At 35.8% G+C, this 25055-nt stretch overlaps 1 protein-coding gene across 2 annotated transcripts in view; it reads right to left on the bottom strand.

Annotated features, from left to right (window-relative positions):
- Nucleotides 1–1880: 1880 nt before the first annotated feature.
- Nucleotides 1881–25055, bottom strand: part of CDH12 (cadherin 12) — a 153513-nt gene continuing 130338 nt past the window's right edge. For both annotated transcript variants that reach the window (XM_058820897.1, XM_058820906.1), the window contains 5 exons: nucleotides 17966–18102; nucleotides 11193–11314; nucleotides 10447–10564; nucleotides 5894–6145; nucleotides 1881–2377 (listed from right to left, as the gene is read on the bottom strand). In XM_058820897.1, the coding sequence (XP_058676880.1) occupies nucleotides 1881–2377; nucleotides 5894–6145; nucleotides 10447–10564; nucleotides 11193–11314; nucleotides 17966–18102 (1126 nt within the window). The remainder of the gene's footprint in view (nucleotides 2378–5893; nucleotides 6146–10446; nucleotides 10565–11192; nucleotides 11315–17965; nucleotides 18103–25055) is intronic.

Raw genomic sequence — 25055 nt, 5'->3', positions numbered from 1 at the left:
GCTGTCAAATGAGCTCCATCACTTCCTCTGCTTTCCTGACCCGTAAGGAGAGAGCTTTTATTGATTTAGTCTGTCTTTAGGAAATGCAGGATAACTTTCCTGAAACAATAAAACCCACGTTTCCTTGTTGCCACTGGCTGTGTCTCTTCCTCAGCACACTGCTGGTAGAAGCTATGCCAATTGTGCTTTTGATGCAGCCCTGTCCAATTGTACTGAATGATCCAAAACTCATCTATAATGTGTTTCCAAGTCTTATTGAGAGATTAAGTTATATAATGTTGAAATACATTTACTTTTCCCCCAGAGGGTAAAGGGAAACTTACGCACATTAATATCAGGTGTGTGAGCTAAGTATATCTGATAGTTATTAATTCTTTAGCTGTACAAGAGGTAAGCTATAGATCTGAGGTGAACAAAAGACTTCTGGTTCAAGAGAGACTCAGGCTGACCTTGGCAGTGCCATTAATCATGAGTAGAGCTCAAACAGATTGTATAGCACTGCAGAGACTTTGGGAGGAGAATAAAAGGATATATGCACTTTGGGAGCCATAAACCATTGTCTTACAAAAAGTCTATGCCTTAGATCATCAGAAAAAAGTTACATAAAATAGTTTTGCAAGACATTTTCCAGGACATAATGCCTTGTGCATATCTGAACTTCTGCCATCTGCACAGCTACATTTAGGCATGCGTATGTACATAAAGAGTAAACAAAAGTGCTGGTTTATATATTTATTCTGCTTCTGTTTAAATTTTGTCAAGAACAAAATTAAGAAAATGTCCAACCTCAAAAGTTTTTCTCAAATGTTTCCTGTGAGTGTGGCAGTGAAATATGGAAATATGCTGAACTGTAGCAGATCATCAATGGAAAAATAGCTATATTTATAATATATATGCTTATGGTGACTACAAAGTAACAATCTAAATGCAAAGAAGAGTGGTGTGGAGTTATTTACATGTATTTCTTTAGTGATACTTATAATGGAAGAGGTGGCTTTGTACTGAAAATACAGTAATAATCTTTAAAAACCCTCTCCATTTTTATGTTCTAATAATAGTCTCATTTCAAAAGAAGCGGGGAGACAAGGGAAATTTCCTTCACATCAAGGAATAGCTGCTTTCATCCTTTTATTATTTTGGAAAAATGTAGTATTCGTATGAACATTTTAAATATTCACCGATGTAAGTTAAGATCTTTTCCTTTTTAATTTGGGCTTTACATCTTCAAAGTGAGCAATAGCATTTTAAATTTAAATTCTCAGTGAAACTTTGGAAGAGGAAATATGATGTCTTGACATATTGTTTTTTTTAAAAAAAAAACAACAAACGTAACCCCCAAACACAATGTACACACCCCCCTCCTCCCCCACAGTTCTAGTCATTAGATACTCCAGGAAGTGATCTCCGTTTTTTTCTAAAAGAAGTCAGCATGTTGCTATTGCTTCTTGTCTTAAAGTTCATGTTTGATTTACCATTCAGTTTTGTAACACCATCACAGCAGACAGCTTACCACTTAAATGATAAAAGTTTCAATAGGCACTTTAGTGGAATTACGAAAAAGCTACCACTCTTCCACCATGATGCCAGAAAGCTACCTTCTTTCTAAGTCAGGTCAGTAAACTGCACCTTGTAGGCCTGAGCTTGTCTCAGTGTAATTCCAGAGTAACAAAATAACAACAACAAAAACCTGTGTATATTACAGGATTTATCATTCTTTCTCAAATCAAACCAAAGCTGACGGTATGATAAATGTAGTAACTTGCTGGAAACAATTTCTGTCTTTTATAATCAAAGTAATTGTGTTTTATATAAAGCTTAGGTTTATCTTCTAATTTTGCTGTTGGTTTGCTTTTCTTTTTGTTTCACTGTTGTAGTTGTACTTAAGTGACTTTGTCAGGGTTATAACTTTCTTCTCCAAACATATCTGCCAAGATCTTAAAGCGAGGTCCCCAATCACTCAGATAGTCATAATCCTGATCTGCCTCTGTTGTGAGTGAGTCTATAGAGCTGAGAGACTCTGCAACAGATCCATTTCCTTCATAAGCATACGTTGCCAAGGAGTCATAAGGGGGTGCAGATGGATCTACATCATTTTCCTGCAGCCTTTGATTAATGAAATCTCTTATGTCTGTGTTATCTTCTGCTGGTGGTCTGTGGCGCGTAAAACGCAAGGTGTCTGGTTTTATGTCCCTGCGCATTTTATTATCTTCAATCACTTTGGGATTCCTCAGGGCACCAATGTCAAAAGCCTGGGTGTCCTCTTCTCCACCTCCTTCATCATCATAATGGATAACATTATCTCTGATGTCTTCTTTAGAGGTCATCAGGGTGTCTTTCTTCTTCTGCCTCCGTAGTGCTACATACAGTACTACAATAACTGTAATGAGAGACAACTGAAGTTAAGACATGCAGAGAAATAATTTGATAGTCTGACGACACATCATTATATCTTTCTTTGAAAGCCACAAGCAATCAAAGGGACTTTTGTCCTTAGAAAAGAGCAGTGCTTAGCAGTGCTGTAGCCAATGAAAAATTATATGCTCTTTGACATACGAATCTAACTTTCCTAAGTGATTGCTGTACTGGAGGAATTGCTGGAGGAAGCATCAAATAAGTTTCCTGCTGGCCTGCTCTACAAACTAATTGAATTGAAAAGGACTTCAGGTTTTTAGTTCAGAGAGACATTTAAAAATATTTTAAAAAAATATTTTGCATATAAAAATAAAGAAAAGAACCCTAAATTTACACTTTGAAGAAAAGAATAAAAAACTAAACCAAAACCCCAACCCAAAGAGTATTACAGAAAAAAGAAATTGAATTTTGAATAATAAATAATTTGAATAATTTCAAATTTTGAATTTTTGGAACACAGAAAAAAAATCCTACTGTATCTTTTTATACAGTACACTTCAGCTCTTCAGGGATCTGCTTCAAAAAATTACTTGTTATAACGTTCTGGGAAGAAGAAAGGTCTAGGACAGCTGGTTGGTTTTCAAGTATCATGTCCTCCAAACTCAATAATGATCCAAACTGAGGAGCAGAAGATCAAGAAAAGGCAGCAGAAAGCCTGCATTGATGAATAAGAAGCTCTTATTTAAACTCAGTGATAAAAAAGAGGCATCTAAGAGTTGAAAACAGCGACAGGTGAGCCAGGAGGAATATGCAGTGCTAGTCTGAACACGCAGGAATGAGGTAAGGAAAGACAAAGCCCACATGGTGCTGTCTCAGGAGGGACACAAAAGGCAGCAAGAAGGGCTAGTACAAGTAAGACAGAAAGAAAGGGTAGAAAGGTAAAGGTGGGCCCATTGCTGAATGGGGCAGAGGAGCTGTTGCCAAATGACATGGAAAAGGCCAACCTAGCCAGCAACTTCTTTGACTGTCTTTTTTCTGTAAAGTTCTCCTTCAGTAATTTCATGTCTCTGAGACCAGAAGGAAGAAAGAAGACCTAATCCTTGGTGGAAGAGGATCAGGTCAGAAAATACTTGAACAAACTGGAAGCACAAGAGCATGGGATATGGTGAGATACAGATATGAATGATGAGGAAGGTGGCTGCTATCGTTGTGAGGCTATTTGTGATAATTTCTGAAAGGTCATGGTGACTGGGAAAGGTTTCTGACAACTGCAGCAAGTGTCACTCCTGTCTTCAAGTAGGGCAAGTAGAATGAGTTAGGGAACTAGAGCAGCCACTCTCACCTTGATTTTTAGGAAAATTATGGAGAAAATAATTCTGGAAACTAAGAAGGGGCATAAGAGTAACAGGGACGGATTTATGAAGATGAAATTGTGCTTAACTCACTTGATAGCCTTCTACAATAAGGTGACTGGTTGATGAAGGGAGAAAAGTGCAGTAATATTATCCTAACTCTAGCAAAGCTTTTGATATTGTCTTTCATAACAATCTTCTCAGAAAACCTGAAAGTGAGGACTATCCAAGCAGATGGTGAGGTGGATTGCAAAGCTGCCAAACTGCCAGACTGTAAAGGTTGTGAACAATATTTCAAAGACCAGATTGAGGCCAGTCTCTAATAAAGTAGCACAAGATTTGGTACTGGGACTACTTTTGTTTGATACTTTCATAAATAGCCTGGATGGTGGGATTGAGTGCACCCTCAGCAAATTTTCAGGCAATAAAAAAGAGTAGTTTTGCCACTGTTCAAAGGGATCTCATCAGGCTGAGGGAGTGGGCCAAAAGGAACTCGATGATGTTCAACAAATAGAAATTCCAAGTCCCACACACAGAGAGGAGTAATTGCTTACTGAAGATGCTGTTGGCCAACTGACCAGAAAGCAGCTTGATGGATGAGGCCCTGCAATCCTGGTGGACAACAAGCTCACCATGAGCCATGAACATGCCCTTCTATCAAAGAAGATCAACAGCATTTGGGACTGCATTAGGAGAAACACTGCTAGCAGGTCTAGTGAGATGGTCATTGCCCTCTGCTCACCTCTGCTTATGCAGGGTTGGAGTTCCGGGCCCAGTTCTGGGCTCCTCACTAAAAGATGGACATGGACTCCCTGAAGTGAGGCCAATGTAGGCCCACAAAGATGACTAAGGGATGGGACCATCTGCCACACAAGCAGAGACTAAGAGAGCCAGGTCTGCTCCTTTTGGAGAAGGCACAGAGGGATCTTACCAATGTGCATAAATACCTGATGGATGGAAGTAAACAGAGCCGGGCTTTTCTGAGGGGTGTCCTGTCACAGGAGAAGAGGCAATGGGCACAAAATGAAATGTGGAAAAGTCCATTAAAATGTTAGAAATAAAAGGTTTCTTTATCACCAGGATGTCAAGCAGTAGAATATGTTGCACAGAGATGTTGTGGGGTATTCACCCTGCTCTAACTGGAATTGTGTCAAAGGAGACAGCATTCTTCTTGCTTCAAAATACTCACATAAGTTATTTGGTTTACTTAGTTTTTGGTTTTGTTTTAAATTCTTCAGAATGAGTATATTTCTGAATTTAATTGCTACTCCATGGGAAGAGTGACCATTGGCCATTCTTGTTCTGATTTGAAATAATATTTTTTCTCACAACATTACTTTTTGACACAGAGCAGAAATCCTGACTTATACCCACTATTACTCAGAAGCTATTTATGCAACCCTGAGTCTTTAGTAATTTACTTAAGTGGCACCTACATCATCCAAATGTAATGAGATATTCACATGTTATATATTCTGTGTCAGGATCTATTTTTGGGTATACATTAGACTACCATGTGACCTTGGAAGCCATTAGTATCAAAACAAGGCATAGGCCAACATCTGTAAGACTGAGTCTGATTTCTGAAGCCCACATGGTGCCTGTATAAGCTTTAAAGTTGATTTTATTTCATTAGCAGTTACTTCAGGCTATATTCCAAGTAAGATGCACTTTGGATAGGCTGTTTATAAGACAGTACGTAAATATAAGTTAGAACAAATAATAACGCCACCTTATGAAATCAATGCCTGCCTAAAATCAAAAAGCTTCCTGTGAAGCTTTAAATAGATGTGGCCAGTAACAGTCTGTTACAATTGCTTTCTCCTCTTCCATTTCTTCATTCTCTTTTTGCTTAAGTGAGCATGTAGAATTAAATAAAAGCTCTTACTATGTTCTTACTGCTGTTACTGTCAGTAGGACTTGTCTACCTCAGTAATAATCTAAAAAATGGATCTTTTAATAAAGATATTGAAAATAATTTCAGAGAAAAAATTATGATTTGGGTTCCTCTGAAAACTAATGTAATAAGTGATATAGCATGGATTAGCAGATTCATGGTCATGAGCAGTGTTTTGGGGTATTCTTCTAGAAATAAACTGCCGCACATTTTCTATGGCTTTTGTTAAAAACTAGGGGAAGCTAGTGAATAATCATAGTAAAGCACTTTGCAGGGTTTCATGAGAACTAACCTAGAAGTATAACAATACACAACAAGATTGCAATCAAAGCTCCTGTGCTGAGGCCGACTGGTAAGAAGATTGCTTCCACATTGCAGGACTGGATGGTGCCATCAGAATCACATCTGCAAACACGGATGGTCAGAGTGTTTGTGCTGCTCTGGACAGGGTAACTGCTGTCTTCAATTACTATCGGAAGAAAGTACAGCTCTTGCTGCCTTCTGCTGTAGCCATTTCTCCTGGTTTCAATCCCAGCTGTGTTGTCTGTAAAACATGACAGTCATTAGCAGGGTTTTATTGCGTACTTCACTCCATGTTTTAGCCTATATCACCTTCAGTAATAGGCTGGTATTTCATATTTGAACCTTGGTGAATTACAAGCATTACATAATTGCCTTGCTTTGCCATTACAGAAGGCATTGTATTCTGACTGGTACAGTTATTTTTTTCAGAGCCTGAAACAATTTTCCTTTTCTTGTAAACCTTTTAACAGCTGAAATTTCAAAGAAGACAAAAATAATTTAAAAAACCCCAAACAAAACATTAAAAGCATGCTTCTGAAGACTTTTCAGTTTTTTCACCTGATCTCCTTATATTCTAAGCCTGTGGTCCAAAGGATTTTGATTTGATATGAATTTAGAATCATGTCTGAGTCAACAACTTAATTTCCCTAAAAATACAAAAAAATACACCTGGACAAAATGCAATCATTTTAGCCTTCCTTCCGCATTAAAAATAACTAGAGAAATTAACTGAGTACTAAAAATTCAGTACAGTTTCCATCAATTAATCCACTTCTAGACTTTGTTGTTGCTTCACAGTCAGTTATTGATGCTTTTCTGAATCAAAGTAGCAAGCAATTGATGTAAAGATGAATATATATACATTAAAAACAAAACTAAAATTAATTTGACAGGGAATTAATGAGATGACAGAACTAAATGAAAGTAAACTGCTGCAATTACCATTTTTCCATCTCACATATATTTTTAATTACATTTTTTACAAGATGTCACATGATGGTTTTCGTGCCTCAGAGGTTTGATACAAGGTAAAAGGATTAAGGGTGCTGAATTTCACACTCAAATACTGGTATGGAGTTCTGATTAAGGACAATTAGACAGAACCCTAAATGTCCAAAATTAGATATGTTATGATTAGATGCCATTGAGAAGGTGCATAGATTAAAAAAATACTTCAGACACCTCCTTTTCATCAAACTCAAACATGGACAGATCAAGTTCAGTTACACTTAGTTTTGAAAAGGAAAAAAATATCTCAGAATAGTTTGAATCAAACCAGCTTCCATCTTCAGCTTTGTATTTCTCTCTATAATCACTTGCACTGTATAAAATTTAAGGAACTAATTTGAAGACATTCAGTTAAATCTTATTTCTATTATTTTTTCTATATTTCTATTATTAGAATTATTCATATTCTTTTATTTTTTCTTCTAATTGAAACACTGAAGATCACTTTAAAAGCTTACAATGGAACTAAATTACTTTCCATCCTCCTTTGAGAAGAATAAATCAGATAAACCTCTTATCTCCTTGGTTTTGAACAGTTTTTGTTGCTTTTTTATGACCCCTTTCAATTGTTCATAGTTCTTTTGAAAATATGGACACAGGTAAGTGTTTGAACTCTACACAGGAGAGTCTAGAAAAGCTGAGATAGCTTCTGGTTCTTCAATCTGTTGGCAATAAATTAATTTATAGGCTATGTGTGAGAAAAGGAAATTCTGTCTGTCACATGAGCAATGGAGTGTACTCCACATGGAAGCTGCCCTCCAGAGAGCAGAGTGAGGCCAGCAAAGCAAAGCATTTGCACTCCCTTTGGAAGAGCTCCAGCTCTGCCAGGGCATCACTTCTATTAACAATTAACACAGTGGATTGGTCTCAGTGCTGCTGAAAGGCAACCTTGAGCTTCTGTCTCACTCCACAACTCATTTAGTTATATTCTGAAGTTCAGGGCCTGGCTTCTCTTGGGTGCAGCACAGGAATACCTGCTGAAGCTACACCTGCTGAGGTATCAGAACACCCATGATTTTCAGTTGTATAGAATAGCACAGGGATTAGTGCTTCTTGGTATATTTAAAAATTTTAAATTCCACCTTTACTTGTAAGAGCGCTAATTGTACTACAGTGAACAACACTGTGTCCTCAAAAAATAGAAAAAAATTGCTTTCACAATGTACCTGCTTGTTACTAACATAATTTCTAACTTAAAAGAAAATGGAATTTGTCTTTAAAAGGTTTCTCCGGTGAAAATAAGTTTGTGTTACTACACCTCTAAATTGTGCACAGAACAGACCATTCTCCACCTTTTTTGGCCAACAAAAGGCAGATGAAATTGCAAGACAGGGTTTTTGTTTGGACAGATTTTTTCCTAATATCTTTGCTAATCATCAATAATGAATAAAAAAAGGTTTTTATGGCTTTTTTTTGTTCCTTACATTGTAACAAATTGCATACTTCTTTTTTATTTTTCTTTTTGTTTTTAAGTGTTAAGAAATGCTTTTAAAATTTTATATCTTGGTGGTTTCCACTTTATCAGAATATTGCATTTGTTTTTATACAGTAATGAAACTTCATTAACAGATTACTGAGATCCAAATCATTTCAGTGTCAACATTACTGGTTTAAACAGGGAAATTTAATTATCTAATAATATTTGAACAATTTCCTCACCAACCTCACACGCTTTTTACAAAAGCTCCAATTATCGTATAGACTTACTAAGTTTAAAAATTATTTTGATGAATTAAATCTGTTAAAATTACCTGAGAAGACTTCTTTTTAAAGCAGAAGTTCGTAATTATTATTTTAAAAAACAAAAAATAAACCCCATAATCCTTGTTGAAGTTAAAGGATATTTGAAGAAACAGAGATGAAAAAAAATAAGTTAAAGCTCTTACTTTAAAGAAATATTTATAAAAAAAATAAATTAAAGGTATTTAGAAATACATAGTATTTATGTTCTAAGACTATGTAATTGTGAAGATTCTACCCATATGGCCTTAAAATATGTTCCAGAGCAAAGTAATGCCCTAATCTTCCAAGAACAGAAGTAAGGGAACCTGGATCTGTTGTAAAGTCCTCCTTCATATTCATTGAGCTCTCTGTCTCAAGAAAACTGTTTGAATGCCATTTGATAAAATGCGTTAGATCTACATAGTTTTGGTTTTATAAGATACTATTATTCATGTCTACAATATTATGAATGGTTTCACTATATTCTCTATTTAAGAAACCTTAAGTGAAGTTCTTGGCTCACCAGTTCAGTCTTTTTAACTACCTATGACACACAAAGATAAAAGTCACTATTTAGTTTCAGAATAAACCATTTTCATTGTATCAGCCTCATAGGAGAGCTATACATAAAGAGAAAAGAGGCACAGTTTGTTTTTTCAAATTTATTTCTTCCTGAAGTTTCTTCAGGGTTAATAGTGGTTACCTTATGTAGTTGGCTTTGGTTTTCTATTACATAACAATGTCAATAATGCATGGCTTCAAAAGTTATGTGGACCATATACATAATTTAAATACATTTTTAAAAGGTTGAAAAAAAGGCCTTCATAATTATTTCAATTGGTGTATTATTCATTTCTAGCACTTTTAAGGGCTTGGGTCACTTAATTCACAAGAAAGGAACCTTTACCTTATGACCTATGTAACCTCAAATTTAAATTGAAAACAACATATAAAAAATTAAGAATTATGTACTTTTTTAGATAGTGATATTTATAACCTGCACAGTCAAATGTTTTTGAACTTTGTTGAATAGCTTTAGATGTTCTTTCTTTGAAGTGTAATTTAAATTTAAAGATCATCTAATAGCTTAAATACTTCTTTTTTTCTTATTTGATTAAATTAGTTAGTGATGAAAATTTGCTACAGTTTTGGTTTAGCTGTGTCTGTTCACAAGACTACATCCTTGAAGATCCTTACAGTAGAAAGAAAAAAAATGTGTTTTTTTTTTTTTTTTTGTCATCTAACAAAAGAGTTCAAGTTAAAAAGTAGGAAAAAGGATATTCAGTTATGACAAAAATTTGAAGAAAAATCAGGGATGTCAGTCGTACAAATTTACAAGTTTTTAAGGATGGTGTACCTCAGCAGCTCTGTAGATATTTAGAACTCACTCTTCTGCGGGATTACATATCCTCAAGAAAGCACAATATCTGGGTACTTTGAAAATGGTTAGCAAAATCATAGTATTTAAACAAGACAGCAATAGTGCCTTGTTTAAAGGTATACCTTCATTGGCATATGGATTCTTCCTGAGATACTGAATGATAAAAGGAAGAAACTAAAACAGGTAGCAGTGTTTTTGAAGGCCTGTAGGGAAATCTCAGCCTTTGGTGTTCTGACAATTCCTGCCCCTAAAAATAAGAAAAGGTGCAAGACCTGAATTTATATTAATATAAATCCCAGATAGTTTAGCAATTAGAAATGTCAAAGAAAAATGTTAGGTTCTGCAGACACAACTGTAATTGAAAGTAAACATATTTGTCATTGTAACTACAGTCTGCTGCTCTGAAAGAGAGTTATGGGTAACCAACTTACTTCTGTAGTCATGGACTGTGAAGTTTGGTTTGTTGGAAGCCTCAGATGACAGTTTGAAGGAAAACCTTTGCCCAGCTGGTGACAAATCTTTATCTGCTGCAGTGATGGTCTGTATCACCTGAAACCAGATTAATTCAGAATCAGTTCACTCTTCTAAAAGAAGCAGTTTTGTAGAAGTGCAAAGTGAAAATCAAACAAAAGTGTTGAAAGTGAGATCTTGTTGGATTACTGTCATTCCTTTAAAACACTGCACAATGGAGGCAAGAAGTCTGAATTCTATAACCACCAGAGAACTCAGAAGGTCTTGCTTTGACATATCTGATAAAAATCAGAAACATTTACTGTATATTCACAGTATTTATTATTTATTATTTATTGTTTATAATAAAATGCTGGTGATGGCTTTTGGTAGAATGGTTATGCTTCACTTCATCTGCTACTACTCCTGTCACAGTTACAACCCTTTAAAATCCCTTTGGAAAAGGGATTCTTTCTCCTCTCATAGCTATTAAATGCACAATAAAGGGAGGCTCAGGCCCATACAATTGGAGAAATTTAAAAAAAAAATAGACTGCAAATTGACCATAAATGTCAACAAACAGAATTCCAATATGTATTTCCAACACAGACATTTTGTTTGTAGAAGAATTCTGCCCATGATATAATTTTTAAACCCAGAAATTTCTACTTCTATAAATAATAAGGAAAGGAAAAGCAAAAGAGTAAGCATCACAAATTTGAAATACCTGTCCTGGCTTGGCATTTTCACATACAGATGTCTCATAGGGAACTGAAATTTCAGGAGGAAACTCGTTGACATCCAAAACATTTATTATAACATTGACTTTGCTGGTTAATAGTGGGTTACCTATAAATAATTTTAGAAGAAAAACATTACATTTGTTGTCATCACCAGTCTCATAAACTGACATAAACTTGTGATCTCAGTACTCTGGCTCCCAAAAGCCCTTGACTTCCATTTATTTCTGATTTGAACTAAGAAAACAGAACCAAACTTCTTATCAATTTGTACCAGAATTTGATCCATTACTCTTCATGGGTTAAGGAATCAGTTAGGGTGATTATGTTTAGAGCATAAATGGAAAAAAAGTGAAGTTGTACCTGTTATTAAGCATGCAAATTTTTCTCAGATCACTTTTCATTAAGCCTGTGGAAAACAATTCCAATGATTAAAGCTGAATTCTGTTTTCCACAACTAAATGCAGAAAATCACTATTTATTGCCTAGCCATTTTTCAACTCTTCAAGATATTAAGGAGGAAAGCAGAGCATACCAATTTAAAAGACAAATAAGAGAGAAAGATATGAAAAAAGAAAATCTTGCTGCCAGCCAGAGTCAGTGTTAAATTTAGCAGTGGAACACTCACAGCTAGCATTCAAATATTTGGACATGTCATGAAAGGTATTTCTTTAACTGCAAAAGTGTTTGCAGGCAGCAAATACTTTTGTGCAAAAGAAATGTTAAACAAAAGTACACACCACATTTCTTTCCACTGTCCTTCCTCTATAGATAATTTTCATCAGTCACTCGATGCATTTTATAAACAAGTTTACTTGCAAGTGCAATGTCTGACAAAACAGAGACCCTAGTACAATACAAAGCACATCATGTTCTCTTTTACTTTATGCTGAGACCTCCTGCAAAATAGCAAATATGTGAAAAATAGTATAGCTGGTGAGTCAAAAGTATGATTATTTTATCCTTTTCCACTTAAGATGAGTGGCAGAAACAGTTAACTATGGAAAAAATCTATGCTATAAATCAGGTTGTTGTAGGACTGACAACGTGAGATCATGTTCTAGTACAAGAGGAGCTGTCTTGAATCTTCAGGAATAATTCATAGAATCATAGAATGGCTTGGGTGGGAAGGAACTTTAAAGATCATCTAGTTCCAAGCCCCCTGCCACAAGCAGAGACACCTTCCGCTAGACCAGATTGCTCAAGCTCTCTTCCAACTTGGTCTTGAACACTTCCAGGGATGGGGCACCCACAACTGATTCCTCAACCCATGTGCCAGTGGCTCAGCACCCTCACTGTAGCAAATTTCTACCTCATATCCAATCCAAATCCACTCTCTTTCAGTTTGAAGCCATTTCCCCTCGTCCTGTCACTACATGCTGCTGTCAAAACTCCAGCTTTCTTGTAGGCTCCCTTCAGGTACTGGAAGGACACAATTAGGTCACCCCAGAGTGTGCTCTTCTCCAGGATGTAAAAGCTCAATTGTCTCAGCCTGTATTCATAGGAGACGTGCTCCAACCCTCTGATCATCTTTATGGCTCTCAATGGACCTTTCAAACTATTTGTATTGGGCACTTGCTTTGCAACTTGTATCATCCTTGGCATTTCATTTGTTTATCACTAACACAGCAAAGGGCAAAGTCTCTTCACATTGTCACTGTAAAAAACAAAAAAAATTGCATGCTTTCTTCCTTATTCTTAGGAACTACTAAATGCAGTAGTAGTTTCAGGGGGCCTCGGTTAAAACTAAAGGTATTCCCCAGTTATTTCCTAGTTACACAGGACTAGCTGCAAGATGAACTTTTTTTTTACCTATTTAGAAGTAGTTAAACCCACCAATCTATAAACACATCTTGGAACCTAGAAGATGACAAAAATGCACTACCCAGATCACACATTTGTAGTCCCTATTTAATAGAGAAATATTTAATATTTATTAGAGAAAATATATAATGACCTCTCTTTGAATTCTTGTTCATTTTCAATTCAGCATCATCCCTCCGTGCAGAATGTCTCTGTGGAGGAGTGAATTGTGCAGTACATTTAAAGACAGAGTTTGGTCTAGCAACTAGGAATTGTGCACTCATTTTTTAGGTGCCTGAAGAACTGGAAGAAATCTAGATCACTTGTTCACATTTGAATTGATTCCTTTGTATAATGGGAAATTTAAAAAAAAATTAAGAAGTTATTTTATTCAGTAGAGGGCAAGACCTCTATAGAGAGATCAGAAAACCCCTGAACAGGTCAAATTCACACAGCTACTGGGAGAAACAATTTGACCTAAAACTTCCCTCCTAGCAGTGCTCACTGAAAAGGACTCAGCAACCCACATGGAGTAACTCAGGCTTTGCTTTAGATGTTTTTGTGTGTCTGTGTTCATTTTAAGGTGCAACACTGATAAAAGGGGGTTCAGGACATATTCTTCAAACAGATTAGAGATCATACATTGCCACCAAAATACAGGCATAGGTATCCATTTCCTTTTATAAATATGTTCACTGTGCCTTTCCAATAAAATTTTTGAATGCATTTAAAATTTATGCATCATGTACATGAAAATATCAGATGGTTTTGATAATTTCTGTTAGATATGTCAGTTTCTTTAGGAAGTTTTTAGGTCATATTTTTGTAAAGTAGCTTGTATAAATTACTTTTTTCTACCTTTTGCAACAATTTAGGTAGTATGTGACCTATATTTTTCAAATTAACAAAAGGATTTGATGTTTTTCCCCCCTCAAAATCACAACAGGATAGCATGCTCTGGAAATATACGTGAATATGAGTATACTTTTTACATTTATTTCTCACTGATGGTATCTGATTTATTCTCTCTCGTTCCTTGAAGGATATATTGGAGGCAAAAATCTTCTAAGTATTCCAGTAAACTAGAATTTTACCTTGCACAAATGGTGTGGAAAAGGCAGATATGAGAGTAAACAGAATTACCAGAGCCTAAGATGAACCTATTTCAAGTTTTCATTCTGTTTACATGATTTTTTCTCTGGTTTGCACTGTCATCACTTTAACTACTTGTATATATAAATGAAGACTGCAAGAAGATTGTGTACAGCTTTGAATTCAAATGCAATACCAAAGACCTGTAATACTTGATGTGAGCAAGCATGAAGAATTGCATTTAAAATACTACTTTGCAGACTTGACCTCCATTTTCTCTGCTTTTTGGTTGATGTTTCGCTCAAATTCAAGTCTTCATGAACCCTGTGAACACAATTGTGACGTACATACTGGTATCACTGAGTCACTAAAAACATCTGCTTATGCCTTTTAAACCCAGATTGCACAGATGAAAAGAGAAAATGGGTAAAACATGAACCTAGAAATTAAGAAACTGATTTCATGTTTCAATTCTTCCTGTAAGATACAGGAAAATTTATTAGCTTCATTAATTTCTTTTAGCAACTTAATTAATTAGTTGACTTTATTTTCCCTTATTTTTCCTGTCTGTAAAACAATGACCATCCTGCTTCCTTTTTTTGCTTGATTACCATCATTTGTCAGCATCTTAATGGTTCAAAGCCATTACAGCAGTAGAAAACATGTAACATTCTTTGAATAATGAACTTGTGAAAATCCAAAGTATCTGAGAAAATAGATACTGACTATTGAGGAGAAGTTCAGATTCTTTAATCCCAGTTATGGTACGCAGGAGAAGATCAACTCCATCTTGTGATTTAGGGTGAGATTTCTTTAACATTCTAAAAATTTGGAACTAGGCATAGCTGAGTTAGGAAGATGGTTTGGACGGGAAGGATTATTACTTCATTTTTATCCTTACATTATGCCTTGAGGATAGGAAAGCAGAAGTAAGTTCTTATGCATTTTATCCATCTCCTCTTTTGTAAAATGGAGAAAAAAACACTTCTATACTAGGTAATTAGGCAGCATATGGAGGAATTTTGAAAACTGGACTGTGGTTTTTTATGCCAGTATGCTCTTATGGCAGCTCTTGGTACAGTTTTGGCCCACAGCAACCAGTGATCTTGTGGACAATTCACATGTATGTGCTGGGAATTAGTAAGGGCAGGGAGTGCTCTTAAAGGATCCCTTTACATGTGGGGACTCTGGAAGGTAAGAAGGCGTAGAAATAAGCTACTTCATGCCAGCTGGCCTTTGTCCTTGAAATGAATGACAGTCATGTTTAATTTCTTAGTTTGGATAAGTTCTGTGGCATCAAAAAATGTTCAGAAACAGCAACCATGCAGACTACTAGGGTATTGATTTTTTAAAATTATTAAGAAACAAAACAACAAGCTAAAATGAAATATAGTCATGTAATGAAAAAAAGCACAAAGGAATTGGGAAGTGAAATGGGGGAAAAAAATGTGAGTCTGAAACATCCTCCACCTGCTCAACCACTTTGTCCTATACAAAACCTGAACTTTGTATCTATGAATGGGTTAGGGATGTTCTACATTCAGCTGCCTTCTCAGCATGCCTGCAGAACTATCATCCATCTTCTAGTTAAAAACATTTCCATTTAGGGACAATTCAAGAAAAGTTAGTTTACAGAATGACCATTAGGATGTGCCTAAAAAGTGTGGGAGGTGTTGTTGTTGCTATTCTCTCACAATGAGAAAACAAAATTTTAGCAATTACATTTTTAAAATAACTTAATCTGTTACTAGCTATGAGTCTACTTATTTATTCTTATTTTATAAAGACATATTTAATATATATATATATATATATATATATATATATACACATATATATGCACACATATGTCCTTATACAGAGATAAAGAGATAAAGTCACCAGGAAAATACTTCAATAACAATACTGTCTGTTCTTTTCTGAAGAAAGTTTATGCAGCTAATTTCAATACTGGGCCACTTTTTAAAATAGTCATGTATGTATCAAGGCACTTCTCAGTGTGTTTTTCCTGTGATAAGGGATGACAGTTTTAGTTTCTATGTCAGCACTGGACAACAATTTTTTATATCAATATTTCTTCAAATATAGCAATTTTCCTTCAATCTTTTTCATTTTTTTTCTCTCTAACAATTATATTTTGCTTTTGTGCAGTGTGTCATCCCTCAATCCTCCACCCTTATTTCTACGCTCTTAGTCAGACAATTGCACATAATGTTTTGACAGTTACTATAGCCTGAATCCTCCCAAATTTTGCCAGTTACTAGTATAGTAGAGATATGGCAATTGTTACCATTATAGATAATGGTCAATATATAAAGATTTTGGGATATGCTGCAATAAAGCACAGATATGTTTTAGTGGCAGATTCTTAGTATAGCAATTGATAAAACTTGGGATATCAAAATATATACTATTTGCTACAGCTCTGCATAAATGTCATAGTATTATATATATGTGTCCATGGACAAATAAATTTCAGGGTTTTAGACATCTTTAGTTACTATTGGGAATAATAAACAGATTTAAATTAAGTTTATGAAAACTGTTTCCCTTGCTGCAGGAAAAAAAATTTATAAATCTCAAATGTCCTTTGCCCACTACTAAGCCTAAATAGTTGAGCTTTACTGAAACATAGACAATGATGAGACCTTCTTTCTGCATCTGCCTGCCTTTCAGTTTCTCTGGAAACAAATTACAGTTTTGCTGGTTTTTCTGTGAGCATATACCTGCACGTATATCTCCATGGACTCAACCACTTCTGACAGCTTAGGCTTCTCTGTTAGTGTCTTTTCCATCTAGGGATAAAATTCAATCGTTCATTTGACCGGTGCTCTCTTTATATTTTCAGGTTCCCAGGAGTGAGCCCATCGTTCTTTTTGAGATAACTACAACTGAGATTTCAGGGGGTTTTTTATCTGAAATAATATTTACCATCTCTGCTTCCCAAATCTCCTGTCCTACTTCTAGTTAGTAGCATGTATTAACTTTTGAAGACTCAGCCAAACAATACATTGAGGAAAACATGCTATTTTCTACAGAAACTTGCCTTTTCTGACACATAAACAACATAGAATGAATAAGAAATACAGCATGACCCTCTTCTACAGCATATTGATGTCAACAGAAAGAATTCTGTGTCCTTTGCACAACTGCTAAGTGACCAAAAGATTTGTATTCAAAGCATGAGATACACCCATGAGAGTTAGAGTTTGACAAGAAAATGAATGAGAAATTCCACACACATGGATAGCAATGAAGAAAGTTGCAGGCACATAATATAGTGGAAGAAATGACTTAGTAAAAAAAAGGCTATGGAGAAGACATAAAGACAAGAAATGAAATTATCCCACCGAAATCACACAGGAAAAGAAAAGAAGGGGTTAGGCATAAAATTTTGGGCAGAGAGAAGAGATAAGAGCAGAGATGCAGCACACAGATTTAGGGCATTAAATCTTGATTTAATTTTAGTGTACTTTTTATCTGAGTATAAAATGACTCTTTAAATTTTTCTGCCTTCAAAAAACACATTGACAGACCTGTTATTTGACTAACTTAATTTCATATGAAGTGACTGAGAAAATCAAAAATCAGAACTGGAAGGCACCCATACAGCTCCATGATGACAAAATATTTTTCAGCTTCTAAGGGAACTGTGGTTACCTGAGATCTGCTAGCAAAACCTTACTAAACAGGGCTGATTGAACTTCACAATTATCCTAATGTGTCTGGGAAAATGATATTCATTGAACCTTCTTAAATAAACACTTAGCAAATCAAGTAGTCTTCACTTTATATTTATACCTGAGCATTATATTCTGAGAAAAATACCATATTAGCATATTAATTCAGTTTGTGTCATACTTACTAACTTTACTTGCAATTATAGACAAATTGTATTGTGCTGTGCTTTCTCTGTCCAGTAATTCATTAGTAGCAATGGTTCCTTCAGTGGCATCTATTGTAAAGTAGCTGTCCACATCATTCTTCCAATCCATGAAGTATCTGTATGTGAAAAATATTAAAGAAAGTAGATGCAAATGTGCAAAGATTACTCATTTATCATAGCAGCAGTGCACCTGCCTCAAGTTTTGTTATTTTTCTCTTCGCAGCTATTACCATCCTTGCAGGAAGAAGACAATAAAGAATGATTTGTTTATTTCTTTTTTTGCTGGGTTCGAATGCTCAAGGGGAAATGGGATATAATAAAAGGTTTAGTACTCCTGGTGTTCAGATTATTTGAAAACCTTGAAGTCCCAAGAAGTTGATGCGCATCTTCTGTGACCCTGACTACTTATATCAGCCACTTTGGAAGCACTATACATGCTAAGAGGGAAAAAGAGAAAAACTATGTGACATAGGGCTTGAGGTGATGAATGGTGATGAAGACTGTGCCAGATCTGGTCTCTTTGCTTCCATTTTTAGCTGCAGTGGGCTGGACATAGCCTCACAAAGAGGTGTCCCAAAGGATTTTGTCAGAGTAACAGCAAGGGAGATGGAGAAGAGTATGTTTATTCCCCCACATATATAGGATCAATAAATAGCACTTTGCCTTTGTGAAGAATAGGCACATTTCACTGGACCTGTGTGGAACAGGGAAATACCATTGTTTTGCTTTATTTTGTTTTGTTTTCCTGTGCCCTTATTTGTCAAGAAGTAGGAACATAGAACAGATTTAAAACTAGAAATGTTTACTTATTTCTTATTTTCTCTAGTGAGGAATAAAAAGCAGAGATCTACCTGGTAATACAGCTGCTTAAAAGCAATGTGATAACTATCCCAAACCCATTTCCCTTAGATGCTAATTAATTTGAAAGTCTATTTTAACATTTGATGCTACTGTTTGTAGTCATAACAGAATAATATTTTTTCTGATGCAATTGCCTCCCGCTACTAATTTCCTTTCCATTGTTAGTCTCTTCATACCTTTATAGTGTTTCTCAAAAACTAGGCATGATTAAATTGAGAAAGCCATTTGTGAGCAGTAGGCAATAAGAACAAAATGGCACTCAACAAGTACATTCAGAAGATTATAAAGCCTAGAGAACCACTCCTATGGCACGTAATTTCATGTAAACCAGTGAGAATAGGAATAAATCTGCTTTTTCCATCTCTAATTAGAGTTATTTATGTATTTAATATAAAGGGTATGGAATAAGCACTATATTTACTTCTGTAGAAGGAACTAATGGTAGAAAGGCATATATGTCATATTCACAAAGAAAATATTTCCACTTGATACTAAGAATGCCAATAACTCTGGAAGACTTGAAGAGTAAAAAAGCCACAAAGAAGGTGATATGCTCATTTGGAGACATTTTGTTCAAAATCACAATAAAATTCCTATCTGTCGATGAAAAAGGTTATTTCATCAATTGACAGGCATAATTACCAGTTTACAGCTTTAATTAAAAAGCCTCAGAAATGGTTTGCTAAAGGCAGCATGTATCCTTTAACACAGTTGAACAGTCACGTTTTCTTGAATAGGATATTATTATCTACAAATATTGCAATTTCAATCTCTTTGTTCAAAATTTGCTTGACATTAAAATTATGAAAAATATATAAACCATTTATTAGAAATATCATTATCCTAAGATGCTCTCTCAGGAACAGCAAAATAACTCTGTCAGGCTTTGCATGTTTAATAAATTATAATTTCTTCCAAAATTAAATATGCAGCAACACACAAATAAATGAGTTAAAAGCATGAGAAAGTAACTTTTCCTTTATTTCCCCTTACGAAGATTAACATTGTCTGAGTACCCTGCACATTGCAGCATGAGCCAGGGGAAAAAATACAGCCTTAATTCAAAGCACCATGAAGGGGATGGCCTCCTTCACTGGGGGCTTTGAAAGTACAGAGAACATACTAGGTATGAACACAGTTGTGTTTGAAGGGAAGTTCAGGCATGAATATTTGCAGGATCAGAGTCTGATACTCTGTCTGGAAGCATTCACACAGGTGGTAACTTCATGCACAGGCCCAGTGTGCCTATTCCTGAGCATAGGTACCAACAGCATCAAACCCACAGTAGGCACTGCAGGGATAGCATTACTCCTGCTGGTACTTCTGGCAGAATTCCTCATGGCTTCCATGGAAGTGGGAATTGAATTAAATCAGGCTGTTGTTTCAGCTGCTCTCATTTTAATAGTCTACATATCCAATTAGACTACCAAAGGGAGAGGTATAGGAAGAATTGTTGGAGATATACTGTCTAAAAGAGATAAATAAACAGGAAAACCCGCAAACAAGCATCCATTCTTCCTCCTTTTATTCATTCTCCATGTATAGTACCCAAAAAAATGTACCTAGCAGAAAATCCTCTCACAAGCAGATCTTCTGGACATAGAACTTCTCCCAGGTATATCAGTAAGTCTATAAAGTTTAAGAAAAGTGGGATGGGACCCCACCTATCTGGTCTGAAATGGAAATTTTTTGGGACACTCCAAGGGGAGGTTACTTTTGACAAAAACGTAGTTTTGAAGAAAATGTAGTTTCCTTTTATAGGCAGAAATTTCTCTTTCACACACTGATGCTCAGCATGTGATGTTTTTCTAAACAGGACAGCAACACCTAATCTCTTCCTAAGGCCAACTGCATAGCCTGAGCTCTGTCCTTAACATGGAAGAGATGTTTTGAAGAAGAGAAGAAATGGAAAAAATATCTCCAACCAGAAAATCAGTAACTTTCCAGAGATGAACCCAGATATCTAGGACATAAAGCCTGAAATTTCTTGTGAGATTGGGATACGCAGAGGAACACTGTTGAAATACTGCTATTAGGACAGCTGTCTAGATCTTCCAGTCATGGTCTAGCAGTTTGAAGCAACTGAGGTTGGTTTATTTGACTGCTCAGAGTCCCTGCAAGACAGACCATGGATAAATGCACTAATCCTAAAAGGCATTTCCTTCCTTGAAAAGTTAGGGAGAACTTGTTGATATAGGACAAAGCAGAATTATTTTTCAGATGTCCCTGTACAGCCCTGCCTGGCAGCTCTCAGTACCAGACATTGATATCATTCATATTCACTGTCAGTGAAGAAATTTTGACATATATGTTTCGCTGAATACTCTTTCCAGCAGAGAAGTATATTCCAGATTATATTGTTGAAGGGAATGTGTGGACAGGTATATCTTTGCTAACACTGTCTGGGTTTTCTCAAGAATAGCTGCATTTGGACATCATGTAGGACAGAAGAGATAGAATGAAAATATTCAGTTTATAAACTTACAAGATTCAAGCCTAAAAAACTCACCCAGATTCCACGAAACCTTCTTAGGACCACCAATCACCCTGGCTAGACAGTGATGCTGCATGTCCCTTAGGAGCTCCCACAGAACACTCCCATGGAAGAGGGCTCACCTCCATTCAAAGAGAGGAGACAACAAGGAAGGCTGAATTGATTTCTGCTGCAGCACAGAAGGTGGTAGTGCTTGATGGAGTGCTATTGAATAGATGAGTGACAGCAGGTCATCCTTGTGAGGATAACAGCGACTCTGAGCCATCAAGCAGACAACTGCAGTGCCTTCAGACTGTTATGCCATGAATAAAAGAACTGGACAGCTGTCCTGGGCTGCTGGAGAAACCCATGTGACAACTTGCTCTGAAGGGATGGGAGGTGGCAGGATGCCAAGGAGGCTGTGAAGCTTAGGACTCGGGATGTAATTTTTGGTCTTAAAAACGTGGAGGGGAAGATTTCTCCTGCCTATCATGGAAAATGTTCTTGATATTATGGTCATGTAATTTAAACCAGGAAATGAGCAAGGTCAGACATCTAAAAGTGTGTGTGCTTTAGAGGAAAAGAAAACTGCTTTAAAGCTATGCTGGGAGGATTAAAGCCAAATGCCAGAGGTAAAACTCAAGGATTGACCTTAAAGAGTGCTTGAAGCACAGACAATAGATAAAGTGGAAGATAAAAATATAAGATCAGCACAACCAAATTTAGGCATTTGAGGGTTATAGGCTTCTGATCAGTGTGCCTTTGTGCTCAATAAACATTTCCTTAAAAAAATCCTTTTTTTTTTTTTTTTTTTAGTTTGAGAGGGAGAAATAACCAGGTGATAGAAGAGCTTTGCAAAAATAACTTTAATTTGTCTCAACTCACCCTTTGCTGATGTGGAGCACATTGCATACTCTAGTACCTAGTGACTTAGAATGCAAGCTATTTTTAAGAAAAATATTGCAAAGACAGGTATGGGGTGAAATAAAAATTTACTGTAATGTGATAGATTACTATTTGTGTATATGACCTTAAATTGTTTAAAAGGCATTCACTTTAAGTTTGACTTCAAGTCAAGCCTGAAAGAATTTAAAAAGCTAGAGAATGAAATGTGTTGAAGGATACAAGCTATGTGACCTCCAAAATCCCATCTTGCCACTAAAATTTACTTCCTGCAATTCTAAATCCATTCACTGAGTTATCATTGTGTAAAACTCAAACAAATCTTGTTATCATATTTACATGCATAAATATGAGAAACTCTAAAATAACTTTATTGCTCTTCTCAAATGTAAGTGCTAAACTCTTCAGCAGATTACTGGAAGTATCTTCCAGTCCAGGTAACACAAAGGAGGGATTTCAATGATTTTGCTAGAAGTGCAATCAAGAATTTTCAAAATGAGCCCCCAGCGTAAAAATATTGAATCAAATACTCCAGCATAAGCTTTTCCAATTGCTGAGCACCTTTTTTTTATTGGAAAAAAAAAGGTACAAAAGTCCATCAGTCCCTGCTCTCAGAGTCCCAGCCACCCATTGAACAAAGGTTGCTGGAGGAGTCGGATGTTCTGTGTGAGCTCCTGCATCACAAGGGCACAGACGCTCATCAGTTGCAAGAATTCATCAGCACGGTCTGCCAAGCATTCGTCTGCTCTGGAAACTCTCAACAACGACAGATTTCTGCTTGTTGCTGTAACCCATGCATGCCTAAGGAAGTCATTGCGTTCAAACAGGTCTAAATATATTTAACAAAACATTTTATTTTCTTATGCTAAATGATACAGTCATCTGAGTATTTATGACTAAATAGGATTGTGAAATTACCAGTCTTTCTCAGGGCTACAGCACTTGACTCAGAATTATATTAATTTAGTTTCTTTTCCATATTTCCTTTTGACTTTAAATTACCCTAGACTTAGTTTCTTGTGGTTTTCTATTAACTTGAAAATGTTGTTTCACACAGTGTTACAGGAGCAGAAATGCTAAAGAATCTTTTTTCTCCTCTGTAATATGGTAGTATGAAGTAAAATGTCATGTACTGCTTGCTCGACAGTAGCAGGCAGGTTTGCATATTATTCATGTTGTCCTGCACTAATACAATTGCAATACAATTGCAATAATTTACACTGCCCTTTACACTATACAACCCAATAGCTGTTTTGTTGTAGGCATGCATACTATTATATATGTAAAATATTAGATATTTTAAAAAAGTGCTTGTTATAAAAAAGTACTTGTTATATAAAACTAGTTATATACTTACTTGCTATATACTTACAAAGACCCTATTAATATAAAATATTCTAAGAAATAAATTTCTTAGTATAATGAAAATAGATAGGACTTCTCTTTTGCAGAACTCCCAGTTTTAATACTCTGGGTTTAATATTGTGATATTCTGCTTGAAGGAAGTAAATGCAATCAAATTTACTTATTTTCACATAAAACCATCATCTGATATATTCACACCTGTCTTGAGTTGGTTCTTACGTAGCAGATGCTGTTCCACTAGGTTGTGGGGTATTATTTTTGTTTATATGTTTTAAATAATTTATTAAGCCATCTCCCTTAATGGCAGCAGAAATTTTCTGTACCTTTGCAGAATATCTTCAGAACACTGTTGAGGCATTAGAGATCAAAGCAAAGGAAAATTTGACTGGTCTGCTGTCAGATCATACCCCTTCATCATTTCCCTTCAGTAATCTTATGGATACCAAGTAGATCACAGAAGAAATCCCATACCCATGCCAATACATAACAGTGTCAAATACGTTGGTTTTGTTTTTTTTTTCTTTTTAGAAGGAATACTAGAAATGGAGGATAAAAGGATAAATAATAATAAACAAGCAAACAAACAAACAAACAAAAAGTCATCAATGGAGAAAACCCAGTTCTATCTGAAGTGTGGAATCAGCAGAGTCACAAAAGGCTTCTGCTGCTGTTCCAGGTTAAGTAGCTATGTCCTATCCTGACCTCCCTTCCTGCTTTGAATCAGCATTATCCTGGTGTTCTCTCAAATGCAATTTCCTTTTCAAACAAAAAGGGAGAGTTCGTAAAAATGTATTTTGGTTTCAGCTGCTTTGTGACCTAACTAGTGTCACAAATGGGTCCTTGCTCAGCTGTGCTTGCAGAACTTATGTAAAAAACCACCTGAGGTGTGATGCTAAGTTTGCATAATAAAATGCAACCAAAAAATAAGCAGCCAATGTAGTTGGTTGACTTTACTGTCATATAATAACACAAAACCAACAAGGGGAGCATACACTGAACATTTTCAGAGGCATTACTTTGTTCCAGGGTTTCAAAAACTAGAGATGCCTGTGTGTTTGATGCTGTAGAAGTGGCAGAATTGTCTTTATAGAACATCACACTTGACACACCTAAAAAAATGCACCCTCAAGTTTACTGACATACTAAAATATTTCTGTCAGTTTAACTATGTTTTTCATTCAGCATTTCACACAAAAAGCCATAATCCTACATGATTTTGCAGATATTTTCAAATGTACAATACACTGAGGGAAAGCTTTTTTGATAGTCCAGGCTGAGTGCTTTTGAAGATGCCGGTGCAGTAATGTATCTAGTCTTTTAGGAAGGATAGTTTGCATTAGTTAAAATATTTTGGCTTAAAAACCAGAGAATTCTGGAATTAGTTTGACAGAAGCCTAAATAAGTTCTGTCTTTGTATCCCCTTCCAAAGGAGTTCAGCAGTGTAATTTCTCAGAATGCTGTCCTGTG

Source organism: Ammospiza caudacuta, chromosome 1 (assembly GCF_027887145.1).
Source record: "Ammospiza caudacuta isolate bAmmCau1 chromosome 1, bAmmCau1.pri, whole genome shotgun sequence".
NCBI classification, from domain to species: Eukaryota; Metazoa; Chordata; class Aves; order Passeriformes; family Passerellidae; genus Ammospiza; species Ammospiza caudacuta.
This window is presented reverse-complemented; position numbering and strand designations above follow the sequence as displayed.